The 13,453-nt window shown below is 36.1% G+C and overlaps 2 protein-coding genes across 7 annotated transcripts in view; one reads left to right on the forward strand and one right to left on the reverse strand.

Annotated features, from left to right (window-relative positions):
• Window positions 1-823: 823 nt before the first annotated feature.
• LOC123874982 (synaptosomal-associated protein 25) overlaps window positions 824-13,453 on the forward strand; it is a 32,508-nt gene continuing 19,878 nt past the window's right edge. For 2 of the 6 annotated variants that reach the window (XM_045920583.1, XM_045920581.1), the window contains exon 1: window positions 830-1,218. The gene's annotated coding sequence lies outside the window, so the exon portion shown is untranslated. Of the gene's footprint in view, window positions 1,219-13,453 lie in introns of all 6 variants that reach the window. The other 4 variants (XM_045920579.1, XM_045920580.1, XM_045920578.1 and 1 more) reach the window with 4 other exon arrangements.
• Window positions 12,226-13,408, reverse strand: LOC123874981. The gene is made up of 2 exons (XM_045920577.1): window positions 13,093-13,408; window positions 12,226-12,804 (listed from the first exon to the last, which is right to left on the reverse strand). The coding sequence occupies exons 1-2, from the start codon at window positions 13,265-13,267 to the stop codon at window positions 12,338-12,340; spliced, it is 642 nt and encodes a 213-aa protein (XP_045776533.1). The 5' UTR covers window positions 13,268-13,408; the 3' UTR covers window positions 12,226-12,337.

Genomic DNA, 13,453 nt, shown 5'->3' on the forward strand with positions numbered 1-13,453 from the left:
ATTTATTTGTCACTCTCAACCGTCATCGAGTTCAATGTGACCATTTAGTTTATGGCAGACTTAACACCATCTGGGCAGATTTGACTAGGTTAATTTTTTTTTCAGATAGATTCTCTTAGCCCTAATTCGCACGAGCTTTAAAAAAGCGTTGCGTTAAAACCCGGCGTTGCGCTGATAATACAAAGTGTATGTTGGTCTATGTTTGTATTATATGATAATAATGTGTGAAATACGTTAATAATACACATTACCTTGGCAGCGTCCACTTATCGGGCCCTACCAAAGGGCGTGTGCAGTAATTCCTTTAGCGCTGAAACACTGCTAATTATAGTCAAGGACTAACTACATAATATTTTTAGCACTAATGTTTAAGACTGGGTCCATGGTTCTCGGACACAAATACTTTCATTGATTTTGTGAGCCCAACAATGATCCACGCGTCAGGTAACCAAAGAGCTGGTACCTACTCATTTAGCTTAATTAATGGACCTGGCCATCCAGTGAGGCATTAGTGCTAGTGAATTAGTACCTAATTAGAAGTAATAATATTGGACAGCAGGGTAATGGATAACTAATTGGAAGGTAGTTAGGTAGGTACACTATTTTTGGTCAATATATCTTTTTGCGGCAGTTAACTAAGTGATAAATTGTGTAAATATTTTTCTGTTTATCATTTTGAATTTTTTCACTTGTAATGCCTAAAATCATGCCTAAAATATTTAAGCATTAATTTTAAAAGAATTTGGCAGCTTCTGGCAGAATTTCTGCATAATATTGTGTAATAAATAGCAGATTATCTATTTTTGCGATGGTCACACTAATCGAATCATGGAATCGTCGACTTTTTCGATTTCAATTATTGACATTCTTGACGGTTTCTATATTATTGATTTTTTAGTAGGTAATTATTTAAGGATTAATTTTATTTTTATTCATTATTAAAGGTACTTAATAACATAAGTTTGACTCTACCAAGATTCTGTTAAATGGGATACATACGCGCATGACAATCACAGAAAAATTTAATGCGCATAGTCAAAACATTGCGCATTTCGTAGGCTAACCTCATCGAGTCGATATATCGCCGAGGGTTTGTGGCAACTGGCAAAGAAGAGAAAGCCTTTCACACCAGCGTTGTGCTATATTTTGGTGCTTAGTGTGTGCTAAGTGACATCAAGAGGATTTTCTCTAAATAAACCGCCTACCACAAAATTACAAGTAAGTTTCTATTATTTTTCTGTGTTGTCGCATTAAGTGAATTGAAATCAATATTTTGATGATGGTATTGACCTTTACTTTCATAATTTCATTTCAATTAGGTATGGAGCAATTGTTAGGTTCTCTATTAATTATTTCCATCGGCCCTAAATTAAATAAAGTGACATCATAAGCTGATTAATCGCCTGACGTCAGACGTTCTTTTTTTGTGTACATGCGAGCCATGTATGTAGCGAAAACGCCTTTCCCCCAGTCTATATTTTTTTAGGATTTTAAAAACCTGTATCTGCAGACAAAATCTTGGCAAACATTACTTTATTTATTAGGATTTCTAAATCAAAGACTGGCTACAAGATTCTTTGTTATTATCTACGAATAATGGTTATTCCTAGGTTATTATTTAATTAAAATATTTATTTCATATTAGTGAACTCACACACATGACCTTGCAGTTTAGGAAGTCTATCGCTACTTACATGGCTCTAATTTTTTCCTGGTTCTGGTGCTTTTAATCTGCACCAAAAATTTTACATCATACTCTTAAATAGTTTTGAAGGAGCATTATTGCTGTCTGAACTAAAGAAACCCACTGGGAACATTATTTTATATAAAAAATAAAAAAACAAAAAAAAAATACTCATCATAATTTTAAATACTAAAGATTATTTAAATAGCTAAGTAAGTGATATGGAATTACCTGTTTCTTTGCTATCATCAGTAGCAACATTTTATTTAGAAATATTAATATTCATATTGATATGTATAAATAACTCAATAGAACCTATGAATATGTATGTTCTAACCTAACCCAAGATTTTGGCCAGAGAAATGGCCGGCCTCATCATTCAATCATCCAAAAAAATACATCATATTTTAAAAGTGCCCATTTGTAATAGACCAATTAGTATTTTATTTATATACACTTTCTTTGGAACCGGAAATCCGCCTCAGGATGTTTCCATGACTCAACATGTGAAGTAGTTACACATCTCATTTAGAGGTCATTGTTCTGCAAATAATTATGAGTATTATGAATCATGCAAATTTTATTTTGTGGTCAAGTATTCAATTCAATACAAGTTAAGTATCAATACCAGTAACATTTTCCAAAATTCTGCGGTATTTACCCTTGTTTATTAATATAAACAAGGGTAAATACGGCAGAATTTTGACTCCCCCAGTTCAAAACTTATGACTGGATTATTACAATGGCCCGAAGTATGAGTGCCTTGATAGGTATCACAGAGAAGCAGCAAGTTGCCTTCCAGCATTATACTATGCTTCATAAGTTCATGTATAACAAATGTTTCTCAGTCTGCTGTTTTCCTTTCAATGTTAATGTGCCATCTCCTTAACAAAAATTGGCAATCATTAGGGTGATTTCAACTTTTGAAACTGCTTCTCTAAATAAGTTTCTTGTGTTCTTCCGAAACCATTGGTGCAGGTTTTTAAGCCACAATATCCTTTCGCAGGTAGGCCTCTTCCTGTCTGCCTTTTTCCTTGCATGATAAGTTGAAGGAATTCATACATCCCAGGAAGTATAAATTCCTTCAATGCATCATGTGTGTAAAATATTCTAGCTTTCTACTTCAGTACCTCTATAACCTGCTCTATTCTCCTTTATAACACAGTGCAATTTACACAGTCTGCCCGAGACATTCTTACCAAATATCTGGACACTGACATCTCAAACACTTCCAGTTTTTTTACCTGACTGCGGCAAAGCCAAAAAGAAGGGTTATGGTTTTAGCAGTCTATGTATGTATGCATGTATGTGTGTACCTTTGTATCCAGATTCTGTGTACCAGAATTCCATTTCCATGTTCCACCGTAGCACCTAAACTACTGGGCCGATTTTGATGAATGAGGTGTCAATTGATTCGTCGAAAAAGTCCGGGTGACATAGGCTAAATTTTATACCAAAAAAATTAACCTGATGGTTACTTTGAACCTATGAACTTTACATGAAAAAAAGTGGGGGTCTCCAAATTTTTTTTTTGCAATTGTATCGAATGGGGTGTTAAATGAAAGAGGAGAAAATTCTGAGTTCATAAATATAAATGTACTACAACATTAAAATATACCAAGCGACAGAATAACAATTTTACTATAATATTTAGCATTTATTAAGATGATCCAGTCGGGTTTTAGTTTTCAACTTTATCTTCTTAGCTATAGCCCCTGTCAGCGTCCAAGCATCCAACGTGCCTCATAGAGATATCCTGTTCCACACCATAGTAACAAACCGTAATAAAATAGTAGATAGTAGAATACATCTAGGTTTACCACTTACCAACTATGATGATCCTCAAACATACAGTTTTTTTTTTAATTATATACACTAGCGCTTGGCTGCAATCAGACCTGCTAGCAAGTGATGATACAGGCTAAGATGGAGCGCGCTTGCCTAGAAATTGCCTATTCACTCTTGACCCATATTATAGGTGAAAGGGAAAACTGATGCCGGAAGGGCATTCCATATTCTAGCGGTTCGAATAAGAAAAGAGGAAGTATGGTGAGGATTATCATAGTACTGTACTGTCTAGTAAGTGTTGGATGTCACGCGCGATCTATTTTACACATTTTATGGCTCAAGCGGTCAACGTAAGAGGAGCAACGAGCACAGACCACGGGTCAAGTATCCTCCTCTGCCCTCTCTTTAAATAATACATGTGAGGGCGATATACCTATGCGTGCGATGATAACCATAAAATTACTCAAGTAGCCTACCCATATTGGTATTATCCTACAATACTATTTTAAAGCACATCAAAATTTGGTTAAGGTGGGCCTTCTTACGCGCTTCTCCATACAAACGTATTACTCCTATTATTCTATTACTAGATGATGCCCGCGGCTTCGCCCGCGTGGATTTCGTTTTTTTTAAATCCCGTAAGAACTCTTTGATTTTCCGGGATAAAAAGTAGCATAGGTCCTTCCCCGGAAAGTATCCCAAGTCTGTATCAAACATTAAAATCGGTTCAACGGTTGGGTCGTGAAAACGTAGCAGACAGACAGACAGACACACTTTCGTATTTATAATATTAGTATAGATTTATTGTAATAGATCTAAAATTAAACCAAACGCCGATTTATCTCTTCCTTATCTATGCCCTAAAATAAGAAGAGTTTCCTCAAGATGTTTTAAAAAAGCTATTTTCCAAATTGAAGGATTCAAACTTAAAAATTAATTCTCCTAATCGGAGGGGTTGCTCGAACTTTCGCAAGTCTAATTTTAACTTGTAAGGAACCCAAAGATGTTAAAACTTGATTACTAATTTAAAGGCGTCCGCGTCCGGTAAATGAAGCTAATAACTTAGTTTACACAAGAGTATTGGAATCGTGTGATCGTCTCGCTAGAAAAATTTTAATCAACTGAAGATCGATTTAAACAAAAAGCTGCCTACAAATTCTTGACCTTGTCTTTTGGTTTTGGCTGCCCTAATCAGCAGCCAAGGGCATTTGATATAGCCAAATCTCGAAGTCATGACGCTCTGAAAGGAAGCTAAACGCATCTTAGAAGTTAAGCAAGTTTACGATTTAAATTATTTGACATTTCATTCAAGCAGCTCAATATATTTAAACCTTTCAGTAGTAATAATAATAATTTGTCAGAGCTACCAGAAGAATTATTATTATACTTAGTCCTTGCCAAATTAATGAAATGTTACATACATAAACCTGTAAACACTGAAAACAAGACGTAATTTAAAAAAAAATATAACTACCCTGCCAAAAATAAACTAAAAAAATTTATTAAACATTTGAAAGTGGCGCTATACAGACGCTATATAGATTTTTCAAAAAAAATCAATAAATTATAGCCAGTCTCACTCAGGATGATGCAAGGATTCTAAGGATACCCCATTGATCCGAATCTGCTCAAGCATTTAGTTCTAGTTATGGTGGAATAAATAAACTCAGTCAAGTGCATTCATATGTGAACCTTGAGCAATTCGTTTTAGGCGGCCGTGTAAAAAGGTATGAAACTAAGTAGATACAAAGTACAACCTTACACATGACCTCACTTGATCTCCTACCCCAAACATTAGGTATAGGTACCTACGTAGAGCGATGTATTAATTTGTTTACACACTGTCTTCCTTTCCTTTGCCCAAATAAACAGCTGTTCATAGAAATATGTATGTACCTCGTAACTATTAGATTTTATCTGCATAATAAGATAGGCAAACATTTTGGTAGGTAATTTAAATGTTACCTAGAAAATTAGTGTGCAATGAATTTTATGACCAAAGAGTACCTACTTTTCTCACTGAGAGGCCATAAGGAAACTGATTTTTAGCAAAAATATGAGGATAGATTTTTTCATTATAATACCTACCTATTTACCTAAACCGAGAAAGAGATTGCAATAAAGCTAGATGGTCGCGACAAGATCAAAAAATAAAATTAAGTTTGTTGCTTTAAAAACAAACCAAGTAGTTTTTAGTAAGAATTAAGAGGGCTCTCTCCGTCACTCGTTTCATACAATCGTAGTTCCAATTTCATTTGAATATAAAGCAACCAAAGTCCATGAAATTTTGCAGACATATTCTAGAAACTAATATCTATGTCTGTGGTTTTCCAGATTTCCGTTAAAATATTCGGTTTCAAAGTTACGCGGTCTTAAAAATTTTCATACAAATCTTTGAGCCCCTGTAATTTTAAAACTACATATTTTTAGAAAAATCTAAAACACCACAGACACAGGTATTAGTTTCTAGAATATGTCTGCAAAATTTCATGGACTTTGGTTGCTTAATATTTAAATGAAATTGGAACTACGATTGTATTAAACGAGTGACGGAGAGAGCCCTGTTAATCCAATCGTATTTCCAAATACTTATGACTAGTTCAGATTAAAAGCTCAAAAATCACATATTTATCAATTAAAAGTACCTCTCAGTACTCTTCCAAAAGACACAAAACTTTCAATTAGGGGCCTTACTTAACAGACATAATTTTAAAAATATCACCTAAGCTCTGAGGCGTAAAATTACCTTTGCCAACTCTCCATAGCAGCCATTGTTGTGGCTTTTATGAAATACACGTGGATATAGAAATTATATTAATTAACATTTTACTCTGGGCACATTAGGCTATGTAATTATTAACACAAGGTGAAGAATAAAACTTCGAAAGCGAGAGTTTAAAACAACCTTACCTGTCACGCTAACCTCCAAGAATCGTGACGGCTCTACGCCAACTCGAGATTACGAACCAACACGCAGCTTTACTTTGCTAACTACTATTTCATACCTACTTTATTGCCTTTTGTGAAACGATGTTGAAGTAGGCTAGCTATTGAAAGTTCTCCGATTTCCCAGTGCACTTCGAAAGAGTACCTAACCAATTCAATTCGTTCATAATACGCTTTCAATAGATTCAATTCCATTTAGCCTTATATCATTTAGGTTTTACAATACTAATGCATGAAAAGAAGTCATTTGCAATCTAAAGAATATCTGCATAATTTAAATTGCAATTTCTCAAAAGGTCACCAATGGCAACTAATTTTATTATCAGAGTGTACCTATTATATTGTATTTATTAATACCACGCTCAGCTTGAATCTGTTCTTAGGAGGGTCCTTCGTTTAAAGACAGCACCAGTTTTAGGCTCAAGATTTGTGCTTTAAGGTGATAGTTAAATATCTACTAATAATTGTTATGGAAAATAACAGCATGCGCAATGCGCATAGCATTTGTACCTACCTATTTATATATGAAAGCGCATATCATCACGTAATCATTCCTCATGCAAATGTTGTCACACCTATTGTGCTATAATAACATATAAGGTTACTGAAATTATGACGCTGACGTTAATACACTAATATTATTTGAAGGCGAAAGGTGTGTGTGTGTATGTTCGTTACTCTTTCACGCAAAAACTACTGGATGCATTTAGCTGAAATTGAAAATGGAGATAGATTATACTCTGAAGGGCTCCTTTTTGACGTGACAACGTCTTATAATTCGATAGAGCCGGCTGCACGCACGAAAAAACATGACTCATGCGGCGTTACCTCGCTCTGAGGCGTTCCATGTAAGGCTTGAAGTGCAAGCGAGAGCGCGGAACGAGCGACAAAGAAGCACAATCGGCCTTTGTTGTCACGTTCAACTATCGTCAGTAAACCGACTTTACAGACAACCAATTTTATCCCAAAAAATGAAAGAGTTCCCACGGGATTTTTAAAACACTTAAATCCACGCGGACGGAGTCGCGGGCATAATCTAGTCTGTTATAATGGGGTGGGTAACTTGTAAACAAAACTTTTAACTAAACGAATATGACTTGCTAGTGTTAACTTCCTTTTGGTTCATTTGAAACTTTTAATGATTGTTTTGTCAGACAGAAGCTGTTTGTTGAGCATTAGTTTTAGTTCCTAACGATGTAATACTATCTACAAGAATGCTTTAACTTTTGCTGAGATAAGAAGAATATTGAGATGACAGTTAGCGAAGAAACAGTGATAATAAAATTCAAAAATTCAAAATTCAAAATATTTTTATTCAATTAGACTTGTACAAGTTCTTTTGAATCGTCAAAAGCATCTACCACTGGTTCGGAATGCCTTTCCTACCGAGAAGAACCAGCAAGAAACTCGGCTCTTTTCAAAGATTTGATATACAATACAATACAGTATTATGTTAATTATTATAATAATCCTACAGAGACCCAAAGTTTCAAACACGAATTCACAATGGTGAAATGTTAAGAGTGGAAGTTCCAAATTATCTGAATTTCGTTGTTGGCTGCGCGCCAAAATTTCCAACGCCATGTAACCAAACGCTCCCCATAAATAATGCTTGAAAGCATGAAACGTCTAGACCGTACATTGGTTATGTAGCTATCACGTTAAGTTGATGCATAACGAACTATCTTGAACACTAAACAAGTTGAACTTGTGCAAGGCACGAGTAAGGGGAGCAAAACCGCGAGGGTGGTGCGCGCGTCTATTGATTTTACCCCGACAAACCATCGCCCTGTCTCGTCGAATGCCAAGATTATGACCAGACCCCTATTTTTAGTCAAATTCAAATATGTCAAATCGAAAATAGATTGAAATACGAGTTTACCTTAGGTCACCTTCCTTTCCAGGTCAAAAAGGTCTGTTCTTCTCTTGGTAATGAATAATATTGTTAAGTACAAAATTATTTCATTATTTCTCCAGTACAATGTGTGCTGTATGTTTTCCTGCTGAAGAAGTAAAATTTTTAAATGTCTAATTCCTAACATTTTCTCGCTGCCGCTGGCACTGATTGAATACAAAAAGCCGACAATAGAAAGAGTTGGCTCCCATCTAAAGAGGTCTACATCCAACAGTGAATGGCCGATGACGATGATTATGAATTAATGTTCAACTGGTTTCTTAAGTCATAAAAAAACCCAAATAGTCTGTAGTTAAGGTCTTACTTATTTTGAAATTAATCCAACAATTTCGGTAGGATTAATGCACAAGTGGATACTTGATAGATGTTCAACCATTTCAAATCTGTTACATAGAATTTATTGACCTAAAATCGAGCTCATATTCTGTATCAGCCTCGTTACGTATTGCAATCTCGCGTACCTACATTAATATTCAAAGGTCAGACTGGCACGGAATTGCATGCCTGCGGGGGTTTACAGCATTTACGAGTTCAACCTCTTGTTTTCGAATTTAACTAACCGTAATTACTTTCGTTTTCAAATATTTTCGTATCCATGATATGTTTGTCGACATAGGTCGAAAAACCGATAGATGGTAGGATCCTAAGGTGCTAGAATGACTACCTCGCACCGGAAAGCGCAGCGCTGGGAGTCTTTCCACAAGGTAAATAGCTGAGGACATCAGAGTCATTTTTTTTAATCAAATTTATTTTTAGGGGTTTGGTCACAAACTGAACATGTCATTAGTGGCGTGCAGGTCATACAGGCATAAATGCACTGTTTACCTCAGTTGTAATAGCTCAATGCATATTTTTCATTATGACCTGCCAGTGAACAGATTTCTACCTAACTAATGCCTACCCTGGCTTCAAACTTGTGCACGCCACTGCATGTCATCCCTGTAGGATTAAACCGTATACAAAATTATCTTCAAAATATCTTAATATACACGGAACCAAAAGCTTAATTTGCTATAATCCGCCAACCAACGAAATCTGTATGGTGCAACATGCAGCATGCGACATGCACCGCCCGCCCTCCCACTGATAAACATGCAGGAAAAGCCAGCCACCAAGCAAGCCACACGTACCACCACCACGCAGCACCACAAAAATCCCAACACTCGACGCGCGTTTCGCCCCGACACCGGAGCATCCTCAGGAGATGTAGACCTTACAATGCCTAATTGCAAAGGCACGGCAAAGCCGTGAATGAATTTAGCTTTTAGCAGTCTATGTATGTATGTAGGTTTGTATTTATGTGTGTTCCACCGTAGCGCCTAAACTACTGAACCGATTTTGTTGAATGAGGTGTCAATCGATTCGTTATTATAGTCCGGGGGACATAGGCTACATTTTATACGAAAAAATCAACCTGCTGGATGTGGCATCCAATCCAATTAGTCTTCAAATTGTTGCAAGTGGGATATCAAATGAAAGAGTAAAGAAGATATAAATATAGTACAATGTTAAAATACACCGTGCTATAGAAAAACTATTTTATACTATATCTATCGCTATCTAACAGCAGTTCGCGGGTAGCAACTAGCAGTCGGGTTTTGGTCCTGTTTATCTTGTGTGAGTAATGTAGGCCATTCTAGTTATCCATAAGTTGTCCTAAAGCAATTAGTTAAGGTTCAATAGGCCTACGCCAACATGGGACTCCAGCCAACTGGTAATTGCCAAGTAGGACTTGGCAGTTTGCTTCGCATTTCATAACTTTTTGTAAAATTAACAAAACGTCCAATCGATTCAACGTGATCTTATTTCGTTCAAAGGGAATGGCCTACCTTTTTCCGTGTGTGGTATATTTAAAGCGCGTGTATGCAACACAATAATTTTAAACTAAAAGTTAGAAAACGATTATAATTAGGAAAAAAATTAAATCTGACCTTGCACTACTTAAAAGGTAAGTACGAAAAATGGGAAATCCCCGACTCAAACACTTTCCGTAGTTTTTCCTTTAAAATGATTTTTTAATGACTGATTTTTAATTCATTTTTTAACAATACTCAAATCTACTACAATTTCAATAAAAAAGCAGGCAGAATTATTATATTATTTAGTGTGTTCAAGAAATTTCGACCTGCCATACTGATTCGCTAACTCAGTGTCCAACTCTGAATGATAGCCACCGAGCTCATTTGACATTTATTTTTAATCCATTGAAGATTTTCCACGAACGATTATTTTAATATGACTCAATAAAGGAGCAATGTAAAACCAACCAATGTCAAATGAGCTCGATGCCAAATGGCTATCACTCAATGTTAGACACTGAGTAAGCGAATCACTCCGCTGGCCCCTCCTTCACTTTTCTACTATCGTACCAAATTGCACCGTCAAAGTCTGCTCCCGTACGCAGTTGAAATTCCACAGGCACATACCATTTGCTTCCTGGTTTCTAAACCGAACCGCTAGTATATGGAAACGACCTTCCGGCATCAGTTTTTATCAGCCCTCCGCTTTTAATATAATACCTTTAAGTGAAGAATGAATAGGCATATTTTAGGCTTCATTACTTGCCAGCAGGTCTGATTACAGCCAAGCGCTAGACTATAAAATAAAAATCTACTTAGTTATAAATAGAACAGATACAATATAATTAAGCAAGGGTTCAATAAAGATTGATCCGCTATCTCAATTTGTCAATAGAAAGGGTGGTGTGACGTAAGACTTGAGGTGGGCCCCCGTCTTTTGTGCCCGTGTTGAAGGTCGCTACACCCACCACCGCTTTATTTATGTTTACCAAGTTCAATGCTCACTGTCAACCGTGAAAGATTAAAAATGCAAAACGTGGGGAGCTGAATACACTGCAATACTGAATTTAATCTTTTCAGTAAACATTTTTGAGCACAAAAGAAATTTTTCATTAAAACGATTTTCTGTACTGCAAAAGGATGTTATTATAGCACAGTGTATAGCTCCTATTAGCCTACAACCATAATCATATTAAGAACGTAATTACGCTATAATATAGTATGCCGCCGCTTAATGAAACGCTAAAGCACCACTATAATTGACATGTTTTTGAACTTTGTCCACACTGCGAAGGCAAAAACTTGGCACTTTCACGAGCACTTACGAGTAAATAGGTACTAAGTTAAGCCACAAATATAAAACAAGTTGAAAATCATTGCAATTCTATTACAAAATTGTAGAAACAAACCAACACAATTTTTTTATCTACGCACGTAATTAATGAAATGTACCTACCTACTAAAACACATGTCATCAAAAGAAATAACTTATCATTAGTTACATTATTCTTCTAAATATACAGCGTGTTTGATAAATCAAATAAAATGAGAAATTTAATGTTGTACGAAATAGTGCCATAGATTCATTCGTTGTCTTTGCTATTTGACGTTGAAACGATCCTTTGAGTTCACACAAGTTTTTTACGAATTCATTTCCGCAATCAGCTGTTTGTACGGTTGTTAGATTAGACTTTTGAACAATCTCCAACTGGCATCTCTCTACGAGGCTCATTATTTCTTTGGTACATCTCTGTGGGTATATCTACACATCGCATCTGTCCTAACTTAGCCAATCTATTGGTATTCTACATTATATATTTCGGAGAGTGTACACAAGAGCTCTTTGACCTTCTACCATCGTACTGCAAGGCATCGTAAAGGTCTGAATCCGTACGTAGTTGAAATTCCTCGGACACGTACGAAGCTATTTGCTTCCTCGGACCCGCACGAAGCGATTTGCTTCCTCGTTTATAATCCGAACCGCTATCATAGCACCAGTTTTCCCTTCCACTTTTAATATGGGTATCTTCAAGTCAAGAGTGAATAGGCAATTTCTAGGCAAATGCGCTCCATCTTAGGCTGCATCATCACTTGCTAGCAGGTCTAATTGAAGCCAAGCGTTAATCTGTAATTTTTTTAAAAATACCTCAGCTTGCCGGCATGCTACGGACATTATTTAACAGCTTGCTTTTTGACTGGCGCAGTTTATGATAAAGTATCGTGTAATATAGACAACATTTTAATTTTCACTCCCATCTTTTTTTTTATAGGCACCTGTTTCAAAGTTTCGTGCATAGATAATAGGAATAGACGATCCTCGTCCTCATCTTCGTTACTTAACAGTTCTTCAGATTCACAAGCTTTACGTTTCTTACTATTTTTTACACTTTGATTTGTATGACTTTGATTTTTATCATCATATTGTGTTTGCAATTGTTCTGCTAAGTTTTTGTTATCTGTGGTCTCAGATTGACTAGTCTCATCTTCATGAAAGTATACATATTCTGGTTCAGTTATATCTCTTTCACTCATTACATTTGTAAGGAATAACATTTTTTTGTAGTATATATATTCACTTTTACGGGTAGCAACCGATCCAGAATTCCTTTGACGTTTCAATTCCCTTCCGAAACAGGTTCTGAGATTCTTCCATTTTTGCTGCAGTTTGCATCCTGAAAGTTTACAATTTGAATTATTTTATGGTGTAAGATCGCTACCCATTTTATAAATATCTTTGTTTGTTGGTTGGTTTGTCCTTCAATCACGTCGTAATAGAGCAACGGACCGACGGGGTTTTTTTGCATGGACTAAAGGCATGGAGCGTGACATAAGCTACTCTTTATCCCTGAAAATAGACTTCCCCTAGATTTTCCGATGTGAGAACACACCGCAAGAGAGCGAGAAAATTCCTTTCTCTATATTTATGCCCTCTATACAAACTATTGGATTATTTTACTAACCTAAAAGTCGTTTGTCAGCCGGCGACATATTTTCCTCTCCGAACATATCATTGATCTCATTCCATGCCTTCTTTTTCAAATCCCTAGGAAAATCCGTTTTTGTATCCCAGATGGCTGGTCTTTTCCGAATCTCATCAATAAATAAAGCTACATCAAAAATAAAATTATCACTCATTGTTTTAACGTAAGAACCAACAACAGATAGGCAATGGCTGCCGGATACTGAACTCAAAAATCGAGACGACCGATCGGCAATCAGTAGCGCAACCGGTGAACTAATGAGTGGGAAAGAGACAAAACATTTCAAACTGCTTCGCTATATTAAAATGGCTTGGTTGAACGAGAGTTGACCTACCAGGCA

Source organism: Maniola jurtina, chromosome 19, assembly GCF_905333055.1.
Source record: "Maniola jurtina chromosome 19, ilManJurt1.1, whole genome shotgun sequence".
NCBI classification, from domain to species: Eukaryota; Metazoa; Arthropoda; class Insecta; order Lepidoptera; family Nymphalidae; genus Maniola; species Maniola jurtina.